Below are 21,958 nucleotides of genomic sequence, written 5' to 3' on the forward strand. Positions count from 1 at the left end.
AATTGCCCCACAAAACCTTTTGTACAAAAAACTGTTGTAGTATGTATTCTGGGTTGTATCCAGACTGTCAGTCATGTTCAGTCTCAATGAAATTAACTGGAATTAATTTGGTTCTGAATAATTTTTCCCTCAGATAAAGTCTAGCTAACTTCATTTTGATCCAACCAATGATTTTTTAAAAGGATTAGACAGAATCATGGAACAGCCCCCTTATAAATGTCTATTAATCAGGAGAACTAAACAGACTCTTCAAATCCAGAGGCAGTAAACCTTTAAGCACTTGGGAGAAATAGAACAGTGGGCTTGGAGTTCACACACTGAATTCTGTGAATCTAGTTATTTTGGGAGAAGACGATGACAAATTAGTCAATTCCTCAAAAGAAAAATGGCATTCTCTTCCAACAAACATTAAGTAGTTCAATTAAGTACATTTGTTCAATTTCTGCCAAACATGGGTAGCACTGTACCGTGACGTGCGCTGGTGCATTTGTATTTCTGCTGTCTTCCTGTCATCTGCAGAGCAAACTTTTACTTCTTCCACTTTCTTCATATGACTAACAGCTGCACCTTGGATTAATCAGGAAACATTAACTATTACTAGCCTCATAAGAGTAGAGTTAAGAGGAAGGGCTTCCTGGGACAAGGTTTTTTCTCCTCTATTCATTAGTACACCATAGGGAAAATTCATACAAGCAATTCTACTGCTACTTAAGTGCTTGCATGAAACTAAGAAACAGACTAGATCCAGACCAAGTCATGCTTAGAACAAACTCACTGAAATCAATGGGACTTAAGTCAGTCATTGATTTTACTCTTGTTGATTTGAAAAGGTCTACTCTATGCATGACTCAATCTGGATTGAACCACAAGTGACTATGAAGTAACTCAATTTTAATCCACATGTTCTAAAAGAGTTCTAAACAAGCAATGTCCCTCATAACAATACTAATATGAGCAGAAAACATTTCAGTTTGCCAATCAAAATTACCAGAAGACAATAAGTTCTCTTTTGGTTTATGAAGCTGTGATTTTTTCTGATGGGATGTCTTAGGTTGAGGCTTTCCAGAACTTTGTTCTCTATTTTTGAGTTTCTCCAGTCGTTTAGTTGATCTCTCAATGAAATCCTTCTTCCTCTGCAGAAATGATTCCTGCAAACTCCCAGGGACAGACATGAGCTCTGGGGATACTGCTGTGTGTAGGGAGAAAACAAGGTCTGATTTATAGCTGTAAGATCTTTGCTTGCAGCAACTTCAGGTCTGAGACACTTGTATGCAGTTTCTAGTACAAATTCACAGTCGTACTACTTTCACACATCTTCAACAAATTGAGATATGATTGGAAGAAACAAAAAAGTAAAAAGAAGCTGAGTGATCTCTTGGTGACCCATCACCATACGGAACATTTCCAATACATGCAGCAGTGAAGGGAAAGTTGGCGGTGCTACCATCAGCCAGAGGCTTAGGCATTTGACAAAACAGCAAAATCTGGGATTTCAACTCAAGCATCAGGTTTCGCACTGCTAGAATCAGCTTGTGAATGCTCATCCTGGCCAGGCTTGATAGAAAGGAAAGCAGGGAGTAAAACAAGTTTACTTGGGCAATGGGTTAATGGTGCGTATATACATAGACATGAAAGTGGACTCAAAAGGATGTGGTTACTGCACACCTACCTCTTGGTTTGGTCATTTTATCCCAATCCTCTTTGCAGTTGGAAGTTACTGAGGGGTAGTCAATATGGGTGGAAAAGGAGTCATCCACTTCTGAAGGTGAAGGTAAAAATACCCTGCTCTGATAAAAGAACAGGTTTTAATAAGCTATGTGCTGTTTGTAGACTCAAAGCTAGTTAGTTCAAAGGTATTAAGCAGCCATTAAATGAAGCAGTTCCAGCTATACTATGCGTACAAAGTAACAAAAAAGGTAAACGAATGGAAATTACTTTTTAATTGGAGTACGACAGAACTGAGATACAAATCAAGTAGTCAATCATCCAAATGCATTGCTTAACAAAGAACTGCTCTAAGCATGTATAGGGCAGTCAGACCAGTAGAACTGCACAAGCAGCCGCAGCTGACACTGCTCTCAAATTAACTGACTGTAGAAATCATTCAATCCCACACTCAGGGATTTCTGGGGACTGCTTCTGCATTATGTCTGTGCCAGACACTGTACAACAATGGTCCTCAAATTCTGGGGTAGCCCACTCATGCCCCGAAAAATGCCAGATTTGTGAAAGAGAGATAAGATTTGAAGGTGAATGGGGCTCTCCTCCCACAAGTAGTCAAGGCACAGCAAGCTTCAGCAAAAGACTCTCATAAGATCTGTTGCATCTCTGGCAGCACTATTCCTCTCTTGGCTCCACAGTCTCAATCTGACTTGCTGGACACATGTAACTAGACACAGGAGAGCACAGGAATGCCTGCCCACTAGCCTTCACATACAACTGAGTACACATACACTTGTGTATCTACTACTAGGCTAAAGACTACTAGGCTACTAGGCTAAAGACTGCCCTGGCATTCTCTATTTGCTTCTACCCCAATTAACCATGACCCCTACAAAGTTACAGCAGAAGAGAACTGAGCAAGACAGCCCCATTTCCATTCCTCTTTTGGTTTGTTAGATGTGACAGACATTTTACAAAGCCCAAACGTCTATAGATTCAAATCATGCTCAATTTTCAATTCCACAATTTTCAAATTCTCACATCTTGTGAGTTAGCAAATCTTCTGGTCAGTATAATATTGGTGCATCCAGGAAATTGTGTTCAAAACAGTTACCTTTGTACAATTTTTAACTTCAGAACTGTCATTACATGACAAGCTTCCCAATTTTTCACGTCCAGCATCTGCTTGGTTAAGGGGTTCAAAGTCTGATTCTGCAGTGCTAACATCATTTGAGCTTATCAGAGTCAATTCAGGTTCTTCCATAATGCCCCTCCCTGTAAGTGTTTTCTAGAAAATAAATTACAGGAAATTATGTCACATAAATAAAATCTGTATTTCTAGCAAAGCATAATTTCTTAGGGAGTAATCTACATAAATTTTGACAGAAAAAGCCTTGCATGCTCCCAGCAAGGATGAATTATGATTTTTAAAATATAAAAGCATTTACTATGTTTTTGTTAAAATCATCAAATCCTTGTTATAACACACAATATTAATCATCCTTTCCTATTCTTTGACATAGGTGCAAGTCCATTGCAGATTCAGGCACCAAAATGCAGGAGGATCTTTGTAATTCTCGGATGAAGCATAAATGTTAATTAAGCAAGGAATAGTTTTAGCATTGTCTGGAAATCTGGGAGCCAAAAAGACCATTACAAATCTGCATATTTTGGATGCACATGAAATTTATACAAATGTTAACAAATACCAGTACTGCTGTGGCACTGAAGATCCTGTGAAGTATCATTACATTTACCTCCATCTCCATTTCAACCTTTTAAAAATTTAAAAACCCAAATGAAACTTGAGAAGGTTAGTGCAGATGACATTTCAAAAGGTTAATAAGCAAGTCATAGGACTTGTCTTGTCTTTCGGTGGTCTAGTCCAATGCTCTGCTTCATTAATACACTGAGCAAGGCATGTTGAAAAACTTCAGAGTAGCAAGGTTTCTAATAACTAAAGGCTTGAATTTACCATTTTTTCCTCCTAATCCCCTTTTCCTTTGTGTCATGTCTTATAAATTGCAAGCCTACAGGCAGGGATGTCATTTCTTAACCTTTGTAAGCTGCTTCAGGAGCTTTTTTAGCTGAATAATATAAATAAATTAATAAATAAATAGGTACAAACAAAAAGTCCAAACTGTATCTTTACTCCTTAATATGCAACTCTTCATTCACTCACCCAGGCTGGTATGTTGCTTTGGGACAAACAGGAATCTGTTTTAGCTTGACTGACATTCAAATTTGGTGGTTGATCCTTATCTAGCTCACAGCCACTCTGCGGTAAAGCATTTTGCAAAGGACTGATCAATATTTTAGAGTTCATTTCTTGAGGCAAACTCAGCATCATCTCTGCTCTTAAAGAACTCTGCTCTCCCACGCTATGTAGAGAGCACTGAGAGAGATCAATGCCAACATCCCCATTCGTAGACACATTTTCAGCAATCGTATCATGCTTCCTTTCAGTTGATGCCATAGGTAGCTCCTCAAAGCATAGGTTCTCCTCTCTTAACTGCATGTCTTCTTCCACAGACTCTGTCCTTTCAACAACATTTGCCATTGTACCGTGATCTGGAATCAGCTGATAAAGTGAGCTGTGATCATCTACCATACTCAAACTACGAAAGTTTTCAGTAGAAGAACAGAGACTGATGCTCTCCTCATCACCTTCCAGCTCTTTGCACTGTATACTCCCAGGAGAAACATACATATCTTTTCCAATAGATGTGCTTATTTCAAGATTTTGCTCAGACGCAGTGTTACAAGCTCCAAATTTATCAACACTCAGTCTAAGTTTGCTAAAGGGAGATTCTACTGGAAGATGTTCAAACAATTCTTTAGTGCCTGCTTGAAAAAAATAGGGAGGTATCAGACCTGATCAAAGCAGTAGTGAATTTTAGAGTATGTGTTGAAAAAATATTTATGACACTTGCATGCCCACAGCCTGAGGGATCTCTAGGTGGCTCACAAAAACAAAGAATTAAATCAGCAATTTTAAAATAATCCCATATCATAAAAACAATAGTTAACGTGGGAACAGGAGACAATGCACATGACAGAAAAAGCAAGCAGTGAGAAAAATATACTAAAACTATATACTGAAAACAGCTACAAAATAAAAACGTTTTCATCTGGCGATGGAAATTGAACAACGAATTGAACAATTATATACTAGAAATACAGGAAGAAGACAGTGCAGCCTGTCCATCCATCTAGTTGACTGTCTACTCAGGGGGAAGTGGTTCTCCTTATCCTTTAACTTGACATGCCAGAGATTGACCTAATGCTTAGAAAGCATGTTGTACTCCATTTCTTAGCTAGTCCCTCCCTAAAATTGTGAAGAAGCTGATTAATCAGGCAGTGAGATTAACTCTGAATCCTAGACACAAATACCATCGAAATTACGAGTCACATAGCTAACAACTAATCTGTCATCAAATCTCTATTCAAGCAGCCTAACAACTGTTACATCACAATCAGATTTACCAAGAAAATCAGTTACTGGAGTTTCAATGAAGTCAGAAGAGCACAAACCAACTGGACCCTAAATATAAAAAAATAAGAGAAATGGGCCAGTCTCTATTAAAAAAACACCAAAATTTGTTGCTGAAAAGGAACTCGCTGGAAAAACCAGAACAGTTTTCCCAACTATGAAGAGCAAGCAGCCAAGCAATTACCTTGCATTTGCTCTTTTACCTCCTCACCAGTCTGGTCCGTTGGTAGAATATTGTTTAATATGCTAAGAAATGAAAGGTGCTTGGTTCTTTCTTCTGAATTGGAAGTTGCTAATTCATGACTCTTAGATAAATCCAAGCTCTAAGGAGAGAAAAACGTGGAGAGGAGTGTCAAAGGTGCATAATAATTAAAACAATAAGACATTCTATCTCTACTTTCAAAGAACAGTACTGTCAAAAAAAGCAAGCCAGCACATTAATTAAGCTGTATCACCACTGATATCCCATCAAGTGAAGAAGTGGGAGCTCCCAGACTGGCCTCTCTATGGTTGTTTTCCTATTTTCTTTTCTTTTTCTGGCATGGTTATGGCCCAGGTTTGCCTATTAACAGATTTTTCCAAACAGCACAAAAGGATAGCACACATGCTCTGAGTGCTGAATATGGGGATTTCTTTTGCTGCAGTAGACTTCTGTGCTAATTTTACACAAAGGAAAAAATTCTAATTTTGTCTGTGGATCAGACTCGAATCACAAAGTATCAGATGTAAAACTGCAAGGTACTTCAACACAGTTTGGACATAAAGAATTTTATAGCACAACTTATTCTGTGGGAAAACACTGGAAGTTGGGTTGCTGTTGTTGTTATTTGCCATCAAGTTGTCTTCGACTTATGGTGACCCCATGCATGAAAGCCCTCCAAAATGTGCTGTCCATGAAAGCTCCCACTCAGTCTTCTAAATTCACAGTTGTGGCTTCCTTTATGGAGCCAATCCATCTCATATTTGATCTTTCTTTCTTCTTCTTCTGCCTTCAACTTTCCCTGGCATGTTTGTCTTCTCCAGTGAGTTTTGCCTTCTCAGGACGCATCCGAAGTATGACAGCCCCAGTTTATTGTTTTTGCTTCTAAGGAAAGCTCTGGCTTGAAGGAAGCTTCATAATATACTCTAATGTAGGCAAGCAAATGGACATAATTTATATGGACTTCTCTCCATGTTAAAAAAATACCTTTCTCAGTTCCTTGCTGTTGTGCGAGATTCTACACAGAGAAAGATTTGAACATATATCAAAGTCAGGACTTGGTTCCAAAGGCTGAAAAAGCTCACGGTGGAAATTCGGAAAATTTCTCTCAAGGTCAGTGACATCAAGTCCACCTGCTGGATCTAAAAAGAGTTAAAAGGCATCCTGTTCAGTGCTAAGCAAAACATTTTATATTACACATCAAACACAGCATCTGACAATTATATCACATGCACCTTGGAAAAGAAAAGCCTACAAACTCTCTGAAAGTTTTCCCAACTTCAAAGATGTTATTCTGGGAAAACTTCACTCAATAGAGGGTCCCAACTGCAAAGACTGGGCATGATGAGACAGTCCCCAAAGTATATTATATTTCAAATATAAATCTACATTGTAGCTTCAAACTGGTGACCTATTGTATGGCATTCTGGCATCAGCCCATTCTCTGAAAAAGCAAAACAGCATTGGTATTTATGCTGTCAAACAAATAGAAGAGGTTGTTAGGAGATACTAATTTTTTTAACAAATACAAAATTATTTTTTCTTAATATTTTTGCTTCCCCTTTCTAGTATTTTTTTTTTTACCTTGGGAAGATACATTGCTAAGAGATGACCAGCTGAAATCTCTTGTATATTTGTCTGTGATCTGCTGAACTTTACTTCCATTAGAGTGCAGTGTTACTCCAAAAGATAGATGCGAATCAGAAGTTTCTGAGGGATCATCCAACTTGGGAAGCAGAGAGACTGAAGAATCCCAAGACACATTAGCATACTCTTTCACTGGGGAACTAAAATGCCTGGGCCATTCCTTAGTTGAAGTTGATTCTGGAATAAATGCCACAGATGATGCACAACTTTATAAAAAACCCTCTCAGGTAAAGAAAGTAAATGCTCCCAGCTGCAACAGAAAGAACTGTTGTAGTTTAAAATGAATTGTGGGGTATGCAGGAATCAGCAAACATTCATCGAGGGTACAGCCATGTAATATAAAGGCATAGTATGAGCTCATGCCAATTTTCACTTGTAAAAAAATTACCTGTACTGACAAGGCTTCTGTCTGGGTTGTAACTGGTTATACTGCTGACAGCTGACAAAGCAGAGAAATAGCCACAGGCTACCTGTTGTGAATTAGTCCGTGGACTTAATGAACCAGGAAGCTGAGCTGCAGGAAGTATGACCTAGGGCAAGAGTACATATGGAATCTAGGCTTAGACATTCAGTAATTCTAAGTTCTTAAAATTACAAGTCATTTTGCTCTGAGCTCAGATCAAGTGTAGAAACCTCCATATATTCAACTGTCAGTACATGTAAGGTTTATCATTGCTCATCATTGCTCAGTAACTCCTCCCTCTCTCTCTCTCTCTCTCTCTCTCTCTCTCTCTCTCTCTCTCTCTCTCTCTCTCTCTCTCTCTCACACACACACACACACACACACACACACACACACACACCACTCACTCTCTCAAACCACTCACAGATTCAGTCACCAATGCCACAATGCCACACAACCTACCATACTCTCATAATCAGGCTTGAATTGCTTCCCAGAACAGTGTACAAATCATGCACCATATAGATCAGCTGATCTTTTTGGTGTTCAGATTTGGCTATTTCTCATCACAGAGCCTCTGAACAGGAAGCTCTCAGAGGAACAGTAAAGCAATTCAAGACACCTCCAGGGATACTCACGAAAGGAAAACACAATGTAGCTTTCCTAACACTAAAATGTATAACAGATACATCTGTTTTTAAAATACTACATTTTAAAAAAAACATGAAACTATTAGAAAAACAATGGGTGAGTCTGAACAACACACTAAGCCACACTGGAATAAGCCATCATGAATGGGTTCTTTGTCCATTAACCCAGCATGTGGTTGGGCACTCGGTGGCTTGCCTCCTTCCTTAGTCTTCCTCGGACTCCTGGCATGCACCCCATGCATGCTTTTACGAAAGGACTCCTCGTTTCATTGGTCCCGACATTTGCAGCTGATCTGCTGGGGCTGACTGTTCCCAAGGGGAACTACTCTCTCCACAGATCTCCTAATGGAATTAATTTTCTGAACACTTATGAATGAGCTAACACTTCTGCAACTTTTATTGTGTTTCATTTTTCAGGCTCTTGTGCAAGTGTGCAAGGCGGCCTCCTACTGCTTGCTTAGCCTGGATGCTGACATCCCCTTGGGTTGTTGTTGTTGTTGTTATTATTATTATTATAACATTTCTATGCCGCCCCTTGCCGAAGCCTCGGGGCGGCTTACAACACAATAAGATACATTGAAATACAATAGAACATAATAAATTACCAATAAATACAAAAATACAAAAAATATTCTCATGTTCTCATTCATTTCATTCTCCAGTTCTCTTGCTGCCTCATGTCTTCGGGCACTAACTGCACCTATCCCAAAGCTCCTTCCTTGTGTAGTGGCCAGCTGTTTTTTGCTCCCCATACCCCTTCCTGTTTGGTGCTTCCTTCCATTGCTCTCCAGTATTAGCTATCAGATATACATGCAGGTAACAGAGTGAGACAGATCAATAAAATTATGCAGATGTGAAAGAACAGTAGTAAAGTCCTGGAGAGAACCAATCTAATTTAGTTGTAGCAGATGTTTGCATTTTACCTGTGCAGTTGTTGAAGACTACCATCCTGAGACTTTCAGTGAAGGGCGGGATATAAAAGCTTTTAATAAACCAATACATACTACCCTCCCTCGCAAAAAAAAGTGGCTGTGAATGGGTTTGGGATACCCTCTGATATAATTTCTTAACATACAGAAGCACAAGGTGCAGAGAACTGACAAGGGATTGGAAGACGGCAGTGGCACTAGCAAGACTCAGAGAATTTTTGGCTGCTCTAGCCACGGACCTCAATAACCTTTTCTACCAAGCCATCAAAAAGTCTCAGTTCAACACATGAAAGCAAAAGCATATTGCCATGTGACTGCACTCATTCCCAGCTTTTGGTGCACTCAATCCATTCCCCTTCTCCACATTTTCACTGCTTCTGACCTGTGCTACCGGGTCCCCCCTTTCTCTTACTATTACTTCTCTATCAGTCCTTAGCAATTCTGTGCAAATTAGCCCATATCCAACTACTTCACGTCCATTTCTATATAGGTTAAACACTCCAAGTTAGCACTCATACAAGGACACTGACAAGGCAAGACCAGGCATATAGGACAGGTAAAAGTGTGACCTTCTGCACTTGCAAAAGGCAAGGGAAAAAGAATAAAAATTATGAGAACACTTTGCTTATTCCCAAAACACTGAAAAAAACTTTTTTTGAACCAGTGGAAATTGAAAAGTGGCAGCAATTGGTGCAGGGAGGCAAGACAGGTTCAATTTGGTATGCTGTGGACCAACCAATGCACTGTGACTTGTTCACTAGGTGGCTCAGTGTGATGTGAGAGCCCACTCAACTGCCGTGCTTTCCAGATTTTTTTTTTAAAACAAGGCAAGGTTTGTCTCTCCCTCTTACATCTGAGTTGTTAAATAAAAATGGTAGTGGAATTCAGATAGATATTAAGCAGTGCTGTATTCCCTTTAACACATTCTTAATCTTTAAAAAATGACAATGAAAAACAGAAGTGGCAAAGTTCTAGAGGAAACACACAAAAATAGAAAAGAGCTTTTCAGCCCTCCTTGCACATTATCAAGTATGACTAGCTCTCACATTTAGACTTCTAAGTAACAATGTTATACAAGGATTAGAAAAAAAGAAAAGTGGGTTTGTTTCAAATAAATGTTACATGTTGCATAGTATGCTAAACCCAAATGGTGACTAACCATACTATTTGGTCCAAAGGAAAGATCAGGATGTGTAGCTACTCTGTTTCCATTATCAGCAACATAACTGGGTAAACTTTCAGCCATGTGAGTAAGTTCTCTGGAGTGAACTGAATAAAAAGATAAAGTAGAATCACTCATTGTAAGAAAACATTAACATTAGGTCCTTGAGCTTGAGCTTTAAGTGGCAACATTTTTTTTTCAGTTCAGTGATCCCTATCTGCTTGATGATTTCTGCTCAGGTTTACAGCTATCAAGAAGTAACTGCTTTACACTACTACACAGACCGTAATTTTAATGGAATACACACATCCTGTGAATATGCTTTGTCGCTACAACCTTGGGAAATACCAGCTGTAATTCAGTTCTGGAGTGCTTTCAAGAGCCAGGCGTGTTCCATTAATCTTTTAATAAATGGATAGCAATTTCACAGATGAACAGACCTCTTCAAATGTCTCTACAGTTCCATTCCCTGAGTCTAGGCTCCCATGTACCCAGTCCGTGCATAGTCATGCAGAGAAACTTCTTTGGGTACCACCTCACAACTCTGCTTTTTTGTTTTCAATGAGCATGATTAAGCAGATCTGAAATATTTTTAAACACAGTCATGCTTATATTATTATTGGGGGGCTGTTAACTATCCTACCAGATCTGATGAGAAATCTATTACTCCACTATTACTACAAACCATTCATGCCTCAAAAATAATGCTTCTTACCAGAGTCACGCAAGCCACCAAATTCTGCCTCATGCCGTGATCCTTGTGACTGGTCTTCGTTTTCACTAGAAACATGTTCTTTGTCATCAGCTGTAATTCTCAGTATGTCTGTTTCTTCATGGAGAGATTCATTTGTGCCTTCCTTTGATAGCCATCTATCAGCACTGGAAGTGAGGCAAATGTCTCCGGTAAAAGATTCTATGCAACCTGAAATGTTAGTTGCTAGTTATTACAAGTTAAAACAGAGAACTGGGATATCTTTTGTTTTCAATCAGAAAATGTACACATGCTGGAGTTAACAAAAATGGATCCTTTTAGGAAATAGCTTTATTCACCTGCTCCTTCAGACTCACCAAGTTATTTTATTAACGAATTTCTACTGCTTCCCTCTAACCACTCTTTAAAAGTGGAAGATACTTTTTTTACAGAAGTGATTATGGCTGGGGGTCTCTCTTAACTTTTTCTAAATTGGAGTTATTTAAGAGAACTAGTAATTACAGTTGCACAAGAAACCAATGTTTTTAATAACTATTAAGTGCTGGCACATATATTATTGATAGAGAACATAATTGTAAACATGACTTATTTCTCCTGAAGCTTTTGCTCAGCAACATATTTAGCCAATGCGACAATACAGGGAGAAGCAGTGGGATGACAAATGCATCCTAAACACACACACACTGCACCATTGAAACCCAAATCTGTTTGTTGCCCAGCCAGAATGCACAATTATCACACACACATCTTATATAACCAGTTTCCCACCAGGTACAAGACCACCGGAAAAATGGGAGGGAAAGAAGATGAGAACTCAGACACGCCCAGAAGTCATGCAAGCCAACCCACGAGTCCAATCCAATAAACCTCATTACTTCCCAAAGCAAACACTACATGAAGCGGTATGGGGAAGAGCTGCTGATGACCCTTTCTAGACTAGATTTCCCAACCACTATCTCAGAATCATAGTCTTATAATCAAATTGCTTCTAGGAGGCCTAGGAAATTGTAGGGCAATTTGAACCCTTGTTAACACATTAGCAATTCTGACAAACAGAAATGCGACTTCATTATACAGCAAACAGGTACAGGAGGAAAGAGGTGCTGATTAACCCTAGGTTTTTACACTATACCTGTAGTGGAAAGTCTGCCACTCCTTGGTGTGTCAAGCTCAGGAATAATACTAAGTTCATGCTGTTCCAAATCAAGACCTAGCTTTACTTTCGCCAAAGGTGGTTTTGAAGGTCTCCATCTTTGTTCTCTTTCCCAAGTGTTTTGAAATGGTTCTGTCAAGTAAGCATAATTTCAGGCCATCAGGAAAAGCAAGAAGACTGAGCTAAGGATAAAAAGATCCTGTTAAAATATTTGGCAAGCCATTCTTTCTGCAATATGTACATATCATCCAGGTTTTGTATATGATTACCCTATATCTAAAAAGTTATTTCAAACATGCCCAGTCAAATTTTCTATTTTTCTCCTTTGAATTTCAGACCTGTGTCACACTGCAAAGATAAAACCTTCCGTTTCAAAAACACCTTGCTGTACAGCAGGTGGGTAGGGCTACTGTTTGAGAAATTAAAGAACAAAACACTCCAGCCATGCGTACAGAACTAGTTCGGGTTTATATGAACCTATGCTAATGATGTGAAATTTTCATGCCTTGTATGACTAGTGCCTATTGTTCAATAGCTTACAAATCTTCAACTGAATAATTCTGGAAAGAAAAGTCTCACAAAAGATGAAAGCAAGGCACTGTAAAAGACCCATACCAATCTGCTCAGCTGAACCGATGTTCTGAAATACAACTTTATCTTCAGCACAGCTCCTTGTATGTCCAGAAGGAACCTCTTCTTGATTTCTGTCTCTTGCTTCGTTAGATAGTGAGGCCCACAGATCAAAGCTGGTAGTCACCTGTGCCTCTGCCCGCTCTGTGCATGTGCTGGACTGCCCTGCCTGTAAAAATGAATAGGAACCAATAAATGCACCTTTTCCCAGTGCAAGAAGACATAGCTATCCAAGAGAACAGAAGACTGGTCAGCATGATCCTAATGTTGTGCGCTTAGAAGTATGTTCTGCTCAGTTTAATGAGAATTGTTCCCAGGGAAATGTGTGCAGGACTGCAGCCAATACAGGAAAGGAGCTAGGGCAGTCGATCTCCTACTGGAGATGACAAAACGTAAAGGATAAGATCTATCTCTGAATCATGGTTCCCTTTCCCAGGGTGACAAAGCAATGATGAATAACTAAGAATAAAAGACTAGAATTGCAAGAATGTTCTTCTGTGGATGTGCAGTGAAGGCATTTTGGCTATATGATGAGGATATGTCTCCAAGTGTTTAAAATGAGTAATTTCTCACTGCTGCAAATCTCTTGAACTGAGGATTCAAACAACTTTTGTATTAACTGACATTGAAAGACATTTTCAAATGTTGAAAATAAAACGTTTTGGGTATTTGGTCCAGTGCGGAAGTAAGCTGAACAGGCTGCTTCTGCAGCACACTGGCCTGGCCACTGAATTAACTCAGCGGACTCCTCTTGCTCCTCAGGTTTATTATCCATTCAATGTCTACACGGAGTGAAATAATTAATATTAAGTTAAATACACACAAAGATGACAGGCAAAAGAGTTAAAAAGTTTGTTTCAATATAGGCAAACTTTCCATTTTCTGAAGTTCATAAGGTGCAAGGTAAAAAAGTAGGAATTGTTTAGGCTCAATTCTGATTAGAGAAACACATTATGCCAACATGTTCAACACCAGATGAATTAGAGAGGAATGGGATACAAAACAAAGACATTTTATTATAGCCTGATCCAGCATGATCACCCAGAAGCCAGTCCCAGGAAACTCAACAGAGCTGACTACCTTGCTTTGCATAGGATTGCAGCCTGCATGCAATGCTCATGAGACAGGAATCTAGTACCATTGTCAATAATAACTGCTAGATACCCCAGTTCATTGGTATTCCTTAATTTCAGCAGAAGGATGGTAACTCTAAATTTTCCCTCAGAAAATGAACTGCTTTTGCATGGTGATGCTTAAGAGCACATATTTTTAAGACTAAATCAACATTTCTGCTTGTTATTACGTTAGAAGTACATATTTTCAAAAAAAGTGCATTTCTTCTTTTCAATCAAGCAATCTTGAAAACAGATTACAGAAGTGAAATGGACTTAATTCACATTAAGAACTGAGAAGAGAAACTTAGAAAGAAGCTCTCATTCTGAATAAAAAAGGAGTCAAAGTGCCTCTTTTGCATACCCGTTCAAGAAACTCTTTTAAAGCCTCTTGCTGTTGTTCCATTTCTTGCTTCAACTGAGCATGCTTCTTCATAAGTAAGTCTTCTTGTATCTTCTGCCGAGATAGAAGGGCTTCCCGTTGCTCATCAAGCTGCTCCTGCAGTTCCTTCAAGTATTTTTGCTGAGCTCGAATGCTCTCAGAGGAAGCCAGCATTCTATCCCTTAATTCCACTACATCAGAAAAATCAGACAAGGATCCACTTCCATTTTTTAATGCCAAAGTCTCCTGGGTTCTCCCAGCTCCACTTACTACTGGCAGAGGAAAGGAACTGACAGACTGCAAAGAAGGGGTGCATGTTTGATCAGATGTTCTTAGCCTGCTCTCAGCAAGTATATGTTGGTGCTTTAAGGATGTCGGCAGTAGACTCTTTTCTACTAGAGGTGCACGAGGCACCAATTCATCAGACCAGAGCATTTCTGAAGACTCAGGAGAATTGTCTGCAGGGACATTCTGTACATGCGCTACTGGCTGAGTTACAGCAAAGCTATCAGCTGACTTGAGCGCTGGTGATCCTGGAATCCCATGAAATTCCAATGATGGCATTGCAAGTGTCTCCGCTGCCCTTGGTTTTTCCTTCTCTTGGTGTGAACAGGAATCCTGGGTGAACTGCAAAGGCCTCTGATGTTCCTGGGTGCCCACTGGTTGAGCTTCTCCCTCACTGCTAACACCAAGCCTTTGCTCTCTGTTTTTTTGCTCCAGTGGTAATTCTGGATAGGTAGCTGGCTCTTGTATAGGAACTTTCTTTGGCAGCTGATCTGCTATTAGATTAAGTCTCTGCAACATATTAAATCCTTCTAATTGTGATTGAGGCTCAGGAATAGAATGCTGGTGTGCATGTCTGTCAGCAGGGGCTAAAAATCCTGCAGAAATGGATTGGTATCTTTGCTTCAGCTTGTTCTGATACTCATGCAAATGTTTTCTAGCTTCTTCGACTGAATCTCTGTGCATCCTAAAACAATACATGTATATGTTTATTAAATGAGCAGATACTATTTTTCATTAGCAAAACAACTTTCCAATTACCAACACAATTTGAGACTATCCCAGAATACAATTCTGATGGAGAGACATACCTGTTCTGCATTAGAAGACGCTGCTGGTAGTCACGAATCATCTGTATATGGTCTTCTTCTTTAGAACAGCTGACTGCCTGTGTTCCTATGGGAATTTCAGACTAAAGAGAAATTAAATAACACATCAAAAAGCAATCTCTGCTTCTCTGTACAGCACATTATTTTTTGTTGCAAAGCCAGCAATATTTATGACAGTGCTTGTTGAGAGGGGAAGGTGATCCTCCAGGGCTCCTAATAGCTTGATATACTTGAGCTTTATATTTTCTATTTTTATTTCCAAATGAAGCTACTCCACTGTTTTCCTTGCTGTCCTCTATGAAGTCCTGCAATTTTTCCAGACTCTTCTAAGACCTACTTTAAACATTGGGCTACATAGAAAGCACTCCCCTTCAGATAAAAAGTGATGTTCTAAATGTAGAAAGCGTATTTCCTACATGAATAAGAACTCTACAACTTTTAAGTGGCTTTTGAAAAAGGCCTTTGTCATTTTTACATTATGATAATGCAATGTTTTCTCCTTACAAACTAAAGTCATATCCAGAGAACCTACATGGATTTGAACAGGGACTGCAATGCACTTTAATACATGGTATTTCTATGTTAAGAATTACAACTTTCATTTTTAAAGGAAGCTTATATTATGACTATCTGGTTTTGATAAAAATCTGACAAAATTCATCTTCTGAATGCAAAACAATGCTCCATCCAAAGATGTCCAATTAAGTAAATTTGCAAACACATATGTGTTCCAATAGTACAAGCTGAGCTCTGTGATTCCCCAATTATAGCCTAGCATAGCTATAATATAATTGTTCTGGGCTGGAAAAAAAATCCACAAATAAAGCTAGAGCTTCCTTGCAGCATGGAGTGGAAAAGACTTAACAGATTCTTACATGTAACAGAAAGAAGCTGGGAGTGAACACTGCTTTATAGGTATCTCCCTACCTAGCCAAGGGTTACTCTGTTACTATTTCTAAGGTTCACATGCTGAGGGAAAGGAGACCAGTTTATGCTGAACTGCACAGTCCCAAACATTTTACCTTACCAGATTCAATGCCAAGAAACTGAGAAAAACCCACATAAATAGCTCACCAATGTAACCCCCCTCAAAAAATAAGCATTATGTTTGGTGTATAAATATTATTTAACAAAATGTTAGAGCAAACAATGGGGTGGTTCCATTTACAGTGACAATGAAGCCTAGTCAGGTTTAGAAGAACTAGGCAGAAATATTAATTCTTCATTATTTTAAAGATACCGTAATTTGTGGCAAAGTTTTTGGAAGCAATTTTAAGCTCTCCCTGCAATAGTAGTATTTGTGGTTTCCTTGTTGTCAGATGAATACCTGTTCTAGATGCTTTTCACTCATCCCATGCATCATTTTCCAAGAGTACCAAAAGCAGCAGCATCCATGCCAAAGGTGAAGGTATTTAAAGAACTTGGAAAACCTGTAGAAAATTATGCTTTGACACACTGCCTACTGTGGCTACTGTTTGGGGGGGGGGGGGGGCAAAACTGAGGGGAGGATGAAAGTTTCCTGGAAAGGGACAGGTGGAACCCTGAACCATTTTATTGCAAGTCCCACTTGTATAACATTCTTTTTGTGGATTAGAATACAAAAGGTTTAATTGTTTGAAACGGGGCATTCATGCAGACACTGATGCTCAGAGTTAAATAAGCATTTCCAATAGAAACATGATTATTGCCAATTTCAATACTCTAATGTCTGTCTGTAGGCTGCCTTTCTAAAAGACCAGAAAGCGATGTAAAAACAGATGAATAAAATTCCAGCCTTATTTTCATAGCAAGTTGTATAATTTACCATTTGTTCTACTGCCTGCTGCAGGTGTACAACAGGGGCAACACCATCCATCTGTTCCGTCTGGGATTCTTGATCTTTTTTCTCTTTTTCTCTCTTAACTTCTTGCTCCTGATGATGCATTTGAGCCTTCAAAAGATCAGCCTCCAGCCGTATTTTCTGCTCTTCAATTTGTTGAAGCAATGTCAATTGCTGTTGCTTTTGATGCTCTAGCCATTCCATCTAGTTAAACGAGTAGTAATTGTTACAGACAGGAAGAATCAACTGTCTCAAATGGTACACGGCAGTCTCAAACTGCTCACTGCATAGCTTTCTGGGCACAGCAATTCCTGGAGGGATGGGAGGACCATTCGCTGCTAAGTTTGACATGGGACTGCACACAAAACAGGTAAATTTGGCTATTTCCAAAGAAACCTTCACTAGAAATCAGAGCACTTTCTGCTGAAGACTCAATGTCTATGGTAAAGCTTTATACTGCATGTGAATTTCGATTACACACAGTATTGTAGTGAAGCAGTGACTGTCTGTCTTACCATGGCTTGTTCACAACATGTTCAACAAGTTAAATTAAAGCTATGCTGGCTGATTAAGCTTGACTTCTCAACTTTCCAGGCTTTGTGACTATCATGACTTTCAAATTGTATGAGTTGCAAGCTCATACTAACAGTTACTCTTGATTTTTAAGAAGGAGAATCCTATGAATTCTTCTCACCCCTCATACTGCGGTCAATTCTTCTCACCCCTCATTTACCCCTCATAACAGAGTTAAGGCTATTCTGAAGGCCATTATGAGGAGCAATTACTTGTTCTCAAATTCTTTTCTGTTTTTTTTAAATTATCCAGACCTTCAGCCTTAACTGAAGGTTAAAGGTACATTAGCTTAATTTTCTGATATTTAATTTCCTATATTTTTGAGAAGTTAGATACTAGTGACTTAAATACCGTTTTAATTAACAGTATCCATGCTACTAAATGAAAAGTGCTAACTTACAATGGAATATATCCATTTGAGACATGACTTCCTGCAACTCAAGCAAAACTAAAAAATTATGATCCTGTTAAGTATAAATGGTAGCTAAAAGTGATATTTGAAATTTATGTTAAATGTTTCAAAGATGATGTTAAAAAGGCAATATATGTTACAAAAGAGCATAATTAAAGTGACAGTCTGATATAGATTTAAACATAGCTGTACCTGGTTTTGTCTTTCTGCTACCTTTTTAGTTGCTTGTGGATGATTTAGAACTGTATTTCCAGCAAGAATAGTTTGGTCCAATGTTTCTGGAAGCTCTAAAACATTTATATCCACAAATTACATATAAAAGACAAACAAGTAATAGATTACAGATAGAATCTGAGTAACTTAAATAGAATAGTCATAAGACAAGTAAACATTCTGTTTGGTATACTGACAGAAAAGTAAGATATGAAGAACTTCACTGTGGATAATATAATACGGATCTTCCCAAGGAAAGCCTATCATACTAAGATTTAACAGCTTTTGGAAGGAATCACCATGCCTTCTACCAATATCTCTGTAACAATACTTCGTTATATGTATATATGAACATTCCAGAGGAAAGTCGCTTAATTGCTCAGTAGACTTGTTCAGATGTAATTCTATAGCAGAGTTTAGTATTATGGGAACAAGCCACAGAGAGTCTTGGTCTCCATGTCCCCATAGAGCAATTTAAAATCCAAATAAACTTTGGTTACATTTAAGTAATTGAAACAAACTGACTTCAATCCATAATTTATTATGCTGGTTTCTTTCAAATTAACTATAGATAAGATTAACTGTAATTTGGGATTTAGGCAACATCAAATTGTAGATGAGAGCCACTGTGATATGATTTGGAAAGTCTTGGTTTAAATCATGGCTCAGGCAGAATTTACTGGGTAGTGCTGGACTAGTTATATTTTTTTCAAACTGTTATGAAGAAATAAGATAATTCCCATGTATGCTTTCCAGAGCTCCTTAAAGGAAGGACTAAAAATAAAATGAAAATGTTTAACTGGGTAAGATTTTATCACAATCACAACTTCCTAACCTCCACAGTTAAGTATATTCAACTCAAGAAGTAAATATAAAAGAGTAGACAAGGATGCCTAGATAACCTTAAGAAGACATTTCCAAGCATAAGCACAGTTCCTCAAATGTTAAACAGGAAACATTTGAGGAACTTTTCTTACTGATGAACAAAATGCAAGAATTTGTGGCAGTAGGAAGCAAAGCATGCTAAAGAATTATCTGGTTTAGTGACCAAGTAAAACCCCCAACAGTTCATCAAATATGCCAAACAGATTAGCTTCAGCCTGTGATCTTTTGCTAAAGTAAACTGAATATAAATTCTATGCCTCTAAGTCCACTGCCAAAAGCTGAGAGCTGTCCACCCCAAAGGCTCCAGTTATCTGCGGGGAAAGGTCTGCAGCTATACAGTGGTACCTCGGCTTGTGACTCGTGATTGCACCCGTGTTCCCTGCCCAATACAGCTTTGGATATACCCATTTCAAGGGGGGGGATATGAGAACTGCCAAGAGAAAAATCAACTTGTCCCCAATCCACATCAGACTCTAAACATTTGTGAGCTGGCAGCGGTGCAGAAATCTTGATTGCCCTGTGATGGAACCTCCCTGCCACTCATGTCCCACTTTGGATTGCACTGTTAATCCACTGTTAAGGTTATAATAGTGGCCATGATCCAAAGACCTGCTCAGGCTGATGCAAGGGGACTGAACCTAGTACACACACATACACACTGTTCCTCAACTATTTACTCTACTATGCCACACACCATGTTGGGGAGAAGCAAATTATGGTGCCACAAATGAAACTTTTGCTTCAAAATAGTTATTAATCCTCCTTGGAGTCACAAATTAACTTCACAGTTCTAAGGATCCTAGATGCTGAAGTTGCAAGTCCTAAATGCAGAATGTTGCACAAAACACACTTAGCTTTGGAAAAGGGACACACCTTGTTCAAAAGGTTCTGAGTCACACAATCTTCTCTCTCTACTAGAAATTGTTCCCGACTCAATTGTCCCAATTTCACTTTGCACCTCTGGTTCACACCTTGATGTCCAGTGGTCTTTTTGGTTCCTGATCTTGTTCAGCAATTTTTTAAGAGCTGGTTTTGATTGAGGCTGGGGTGCCTTTTCTGTTTCATTTCCTCAAATAAAAATAAAAAAAATTAAAAATCTATGACAATAGATAGCTTCATGACAGCAAGAAACCATCAAAACAGAATAGGCGGTTTGACAAGTATGTAAATAAAACTGAGTTTCTATTCACATTATTTCAGAAGGACACTTGCAGTGTGTTCTGTTAAGTCCCTGACTCATGAACCTGCATTCACTCTAGTGACATATACTGTATAAACTACAAATTTACAAAAATGTCCAAAGTTTTTGTCAAATTGACTGAATTTTATTCTCACCATTTAAAATGGCCCATTATAACCAAAATAAAAAGTTGTACCATCTACTCCCCTGTAACAAATCCCAGGATTTTGACTGCTCCATTGCACTCCATATTTCTCCACTTCAGGTTACAAAGTGACCTAAAAGTAATAGTTATACACAACCATTTGATGCATCGCTATTCTTAGCTATCCTCCTTAGCTTGACAGCTTTCAGATTATTTTAGAATCTTGTCTAGTGACAATAAATGACATACAGCTTTGTGCATATTTGTGAATATTAACACTTGCTTAGAAATGCCTCTTACCACTCAGCTCATTCTTCTTGACCTCATCTTCCAATCTTGGTGGCACCTCACCAACGGAATCTGGCTCCAGAGAGAGTTCCAGTTCATCATCTTGAGAATATTCAGAAGTTGGCAGAGGCTGTGGATCGAGGTGCAAAATAAGGTCTCCCTTCATTTCTGTGTAAAGAAAGCAAGTTGTGTGAAACCACTATGCAACATTCTGTACTGCAAATTCTAGCAATGGAGAAATTATGCAGAAGACCTTGCAGAGCATCATAAAAGCTGCGTTGGATGAATCCACTTAGCCTGCCGTTCTGTTCAAACAGTGGCCAAACAGCTGTCCACCACAAGAACCTCACAAGCAGGGCATGAGCACAACAGCACTGTTTTATTCACGTAACACAGTGCCGGAGAAAAATCATTATATATAGAAAGGTACTGTATTATGGTAACAGTAGATTCAGAAGAATAACCATTTCTCTTACCACTGAGGTAATCTGTATGGAAATCTCAGTATTATGGTAGCTTCATTCAACTGCCAACTACAAACACCATGTGAACAACATGGTTACCAGAATTTATCCCATCACATTTGTAACCGCTCATTTAAGAAACGCTTAAGAGATTCCAAATTGGAATATGTTTTGAATGGGTTAAACCAGTGCATAAGAAAGAAAGCACACTACCTGCAGCAGGGAAACTAGATAGCCCACTGTGATGCTTTGTTCAGAAAAGTCCTTCACTAATCACATGTGAGCTCATTCACTTGGGCCCCGAGTTGCAAGCAAATGACTTCAGAGTAGCCCTAACATAATTGAAGTAACTGCAATGGAAATATTTCTAATGTACATTATGGTGACATCCTTCTAATCAATGCTGATGTGGAGCTTTCCACAAAGTTGGATGAGTTCCTAAGAAAGATCTGCCGAAGTAGCTAGGAAATGCAAAGAAGCAATGTTTGGCAGGCTATATCCATGTTCATTTAAATCTGTAGTTTCCTACTTCCTGTCTTCAGGATCTGCCCCCCCGCCCCTTGAGATCGGCTGCAGAGGCCCTTCTCTGGGAACCCTCCATGAAAGATATTAGGAGGGTAAGTACCCCGAGGAGGGCCTTCTCTGTGGTGGCGCCCCACTTATGGAATGCGCTCCCCAGAGAGGTCCACCTGGCGCCGTCATTATGTTTTTTGGTGCCAGGCCAAGACCTTTT

General features: G+C 38.9%; 1 protein-coding gene, 1 long non-coding RNA gene and 1 other non-coding gene across 15 annotated transcripts in view; 1 reads left to right on the forward strand and 2 right to left on the reverse strand.

The window, feature by feature from the left end:
* CEP295 (centrosomal protein 295) overlaps window positions 1-21,958 on the reverse strand; it is a 41,052-nt gene that overhangs the window by 2,764 nt on the left and 16,330 nt on the right. For 12 of the 13 annotated variants that reach the window (XM_044441480.1, XM_044441472.1, XM_044441475.1 and 9 more), the window contains 19 exons: window positions 20,774-20,929; window positions 20,022-20,216; window positions 18,243-18,337; window positions 17,051-17,269; window positions 15,229-15,329; window positions 14,117-15,104; window positions 12,626-12,809; window positions 11,990-12,142; window positions 10,861-11,067; window positions 10,143-10,252; window positions 7,390-7,531; window positions 6,939-7,178; window positions 6,342-6,496; window positions 5,340-5,478; window positions 3,845-4,509; window positions 2,777-2,950; window positions 1,670-1,787; window positions 989-1,189; window positions 468-567 (listed from right to left, as the gene is read on the reverse strand). In XM_044441480.1, coding sequence (XP_044297415.1) covers window positions 468-567; window positions 989-1,189; window positions 1,670-1,787; window positions 2,777-2,950; window positions 3,845-4,509; window positions 5,340-5,478; window positions 6,342-6,496; window positions 6,939-7,178; window positions 7,390-7,531; window positions 10,143-10,252; window positions 10,861-11,067; window positions 11,990-12,142; window positions 12,626-12,809; window positions 14,117-15,104; window positions 15,229-15,329; window positions 17,051-17,269; window positions 18,243-18,337; window positions 20,022-20,216; window positions 20,774-20,929 — 4,342 coding nt within the window. The remainder of the gene's footprint in view (window positions 1-467; window positions 568-988; window positions 1,190-1,669; window positions 1,788-2,776; window positions 2,951-3,844; window positions 4,510-5,339; window positions 5,479-6,341; window positions 6,497-6,938; window positions 7,179-7,389; window positions 7,532-10,142; window positions 10,253-10,860; window positions 11,068-11,989; window positions 12,143-12,625; window positions 12,810-14,116; window positions 15,105-15,228; window positions 15,330-17,050; window positions 17,270-18,242; window positions 18,338-20,021; window positions 20,217-20,773; window positions 20,930-21,958) is intronic. The other variant, XM_044441477.1, reaches the window with a different exon arrangement.
* Window positions 7,721-11,354, forward strand: LOC123029027. The gene is made up of 3 exons (XR_006415825.1): window positions 7,721-8,007; window positions 9,884-9,890; window positions 11,344-11,354. It is a non-coding gene; the product is annotated as an uncharacterized LOC123029027 (long non-coding RNA).
* On the reverse strand, window positions 7,896-7,979 carry LOC123029601. Its single transcript, XR_006415956.1, has one exon. It is a non-coding gene; the product is annotated as a small nucleolar RNA U2-19 (small nucleolar RNA).

Source organism: Varanus komodoensis, unplaced genomic scaffold, assembly GCF_004798865.1.
Source record: "Varanus komodoensis strain SLA01 unplaced genomic scaffold, ASM479886v1 scaffold4, whole genome shotgun sequence".
NCBI lineage: Eukaryota > Metazoa > Chordata > Lepidosauria > Squamata > Varanidae > Varanus > Varanus komodoensis.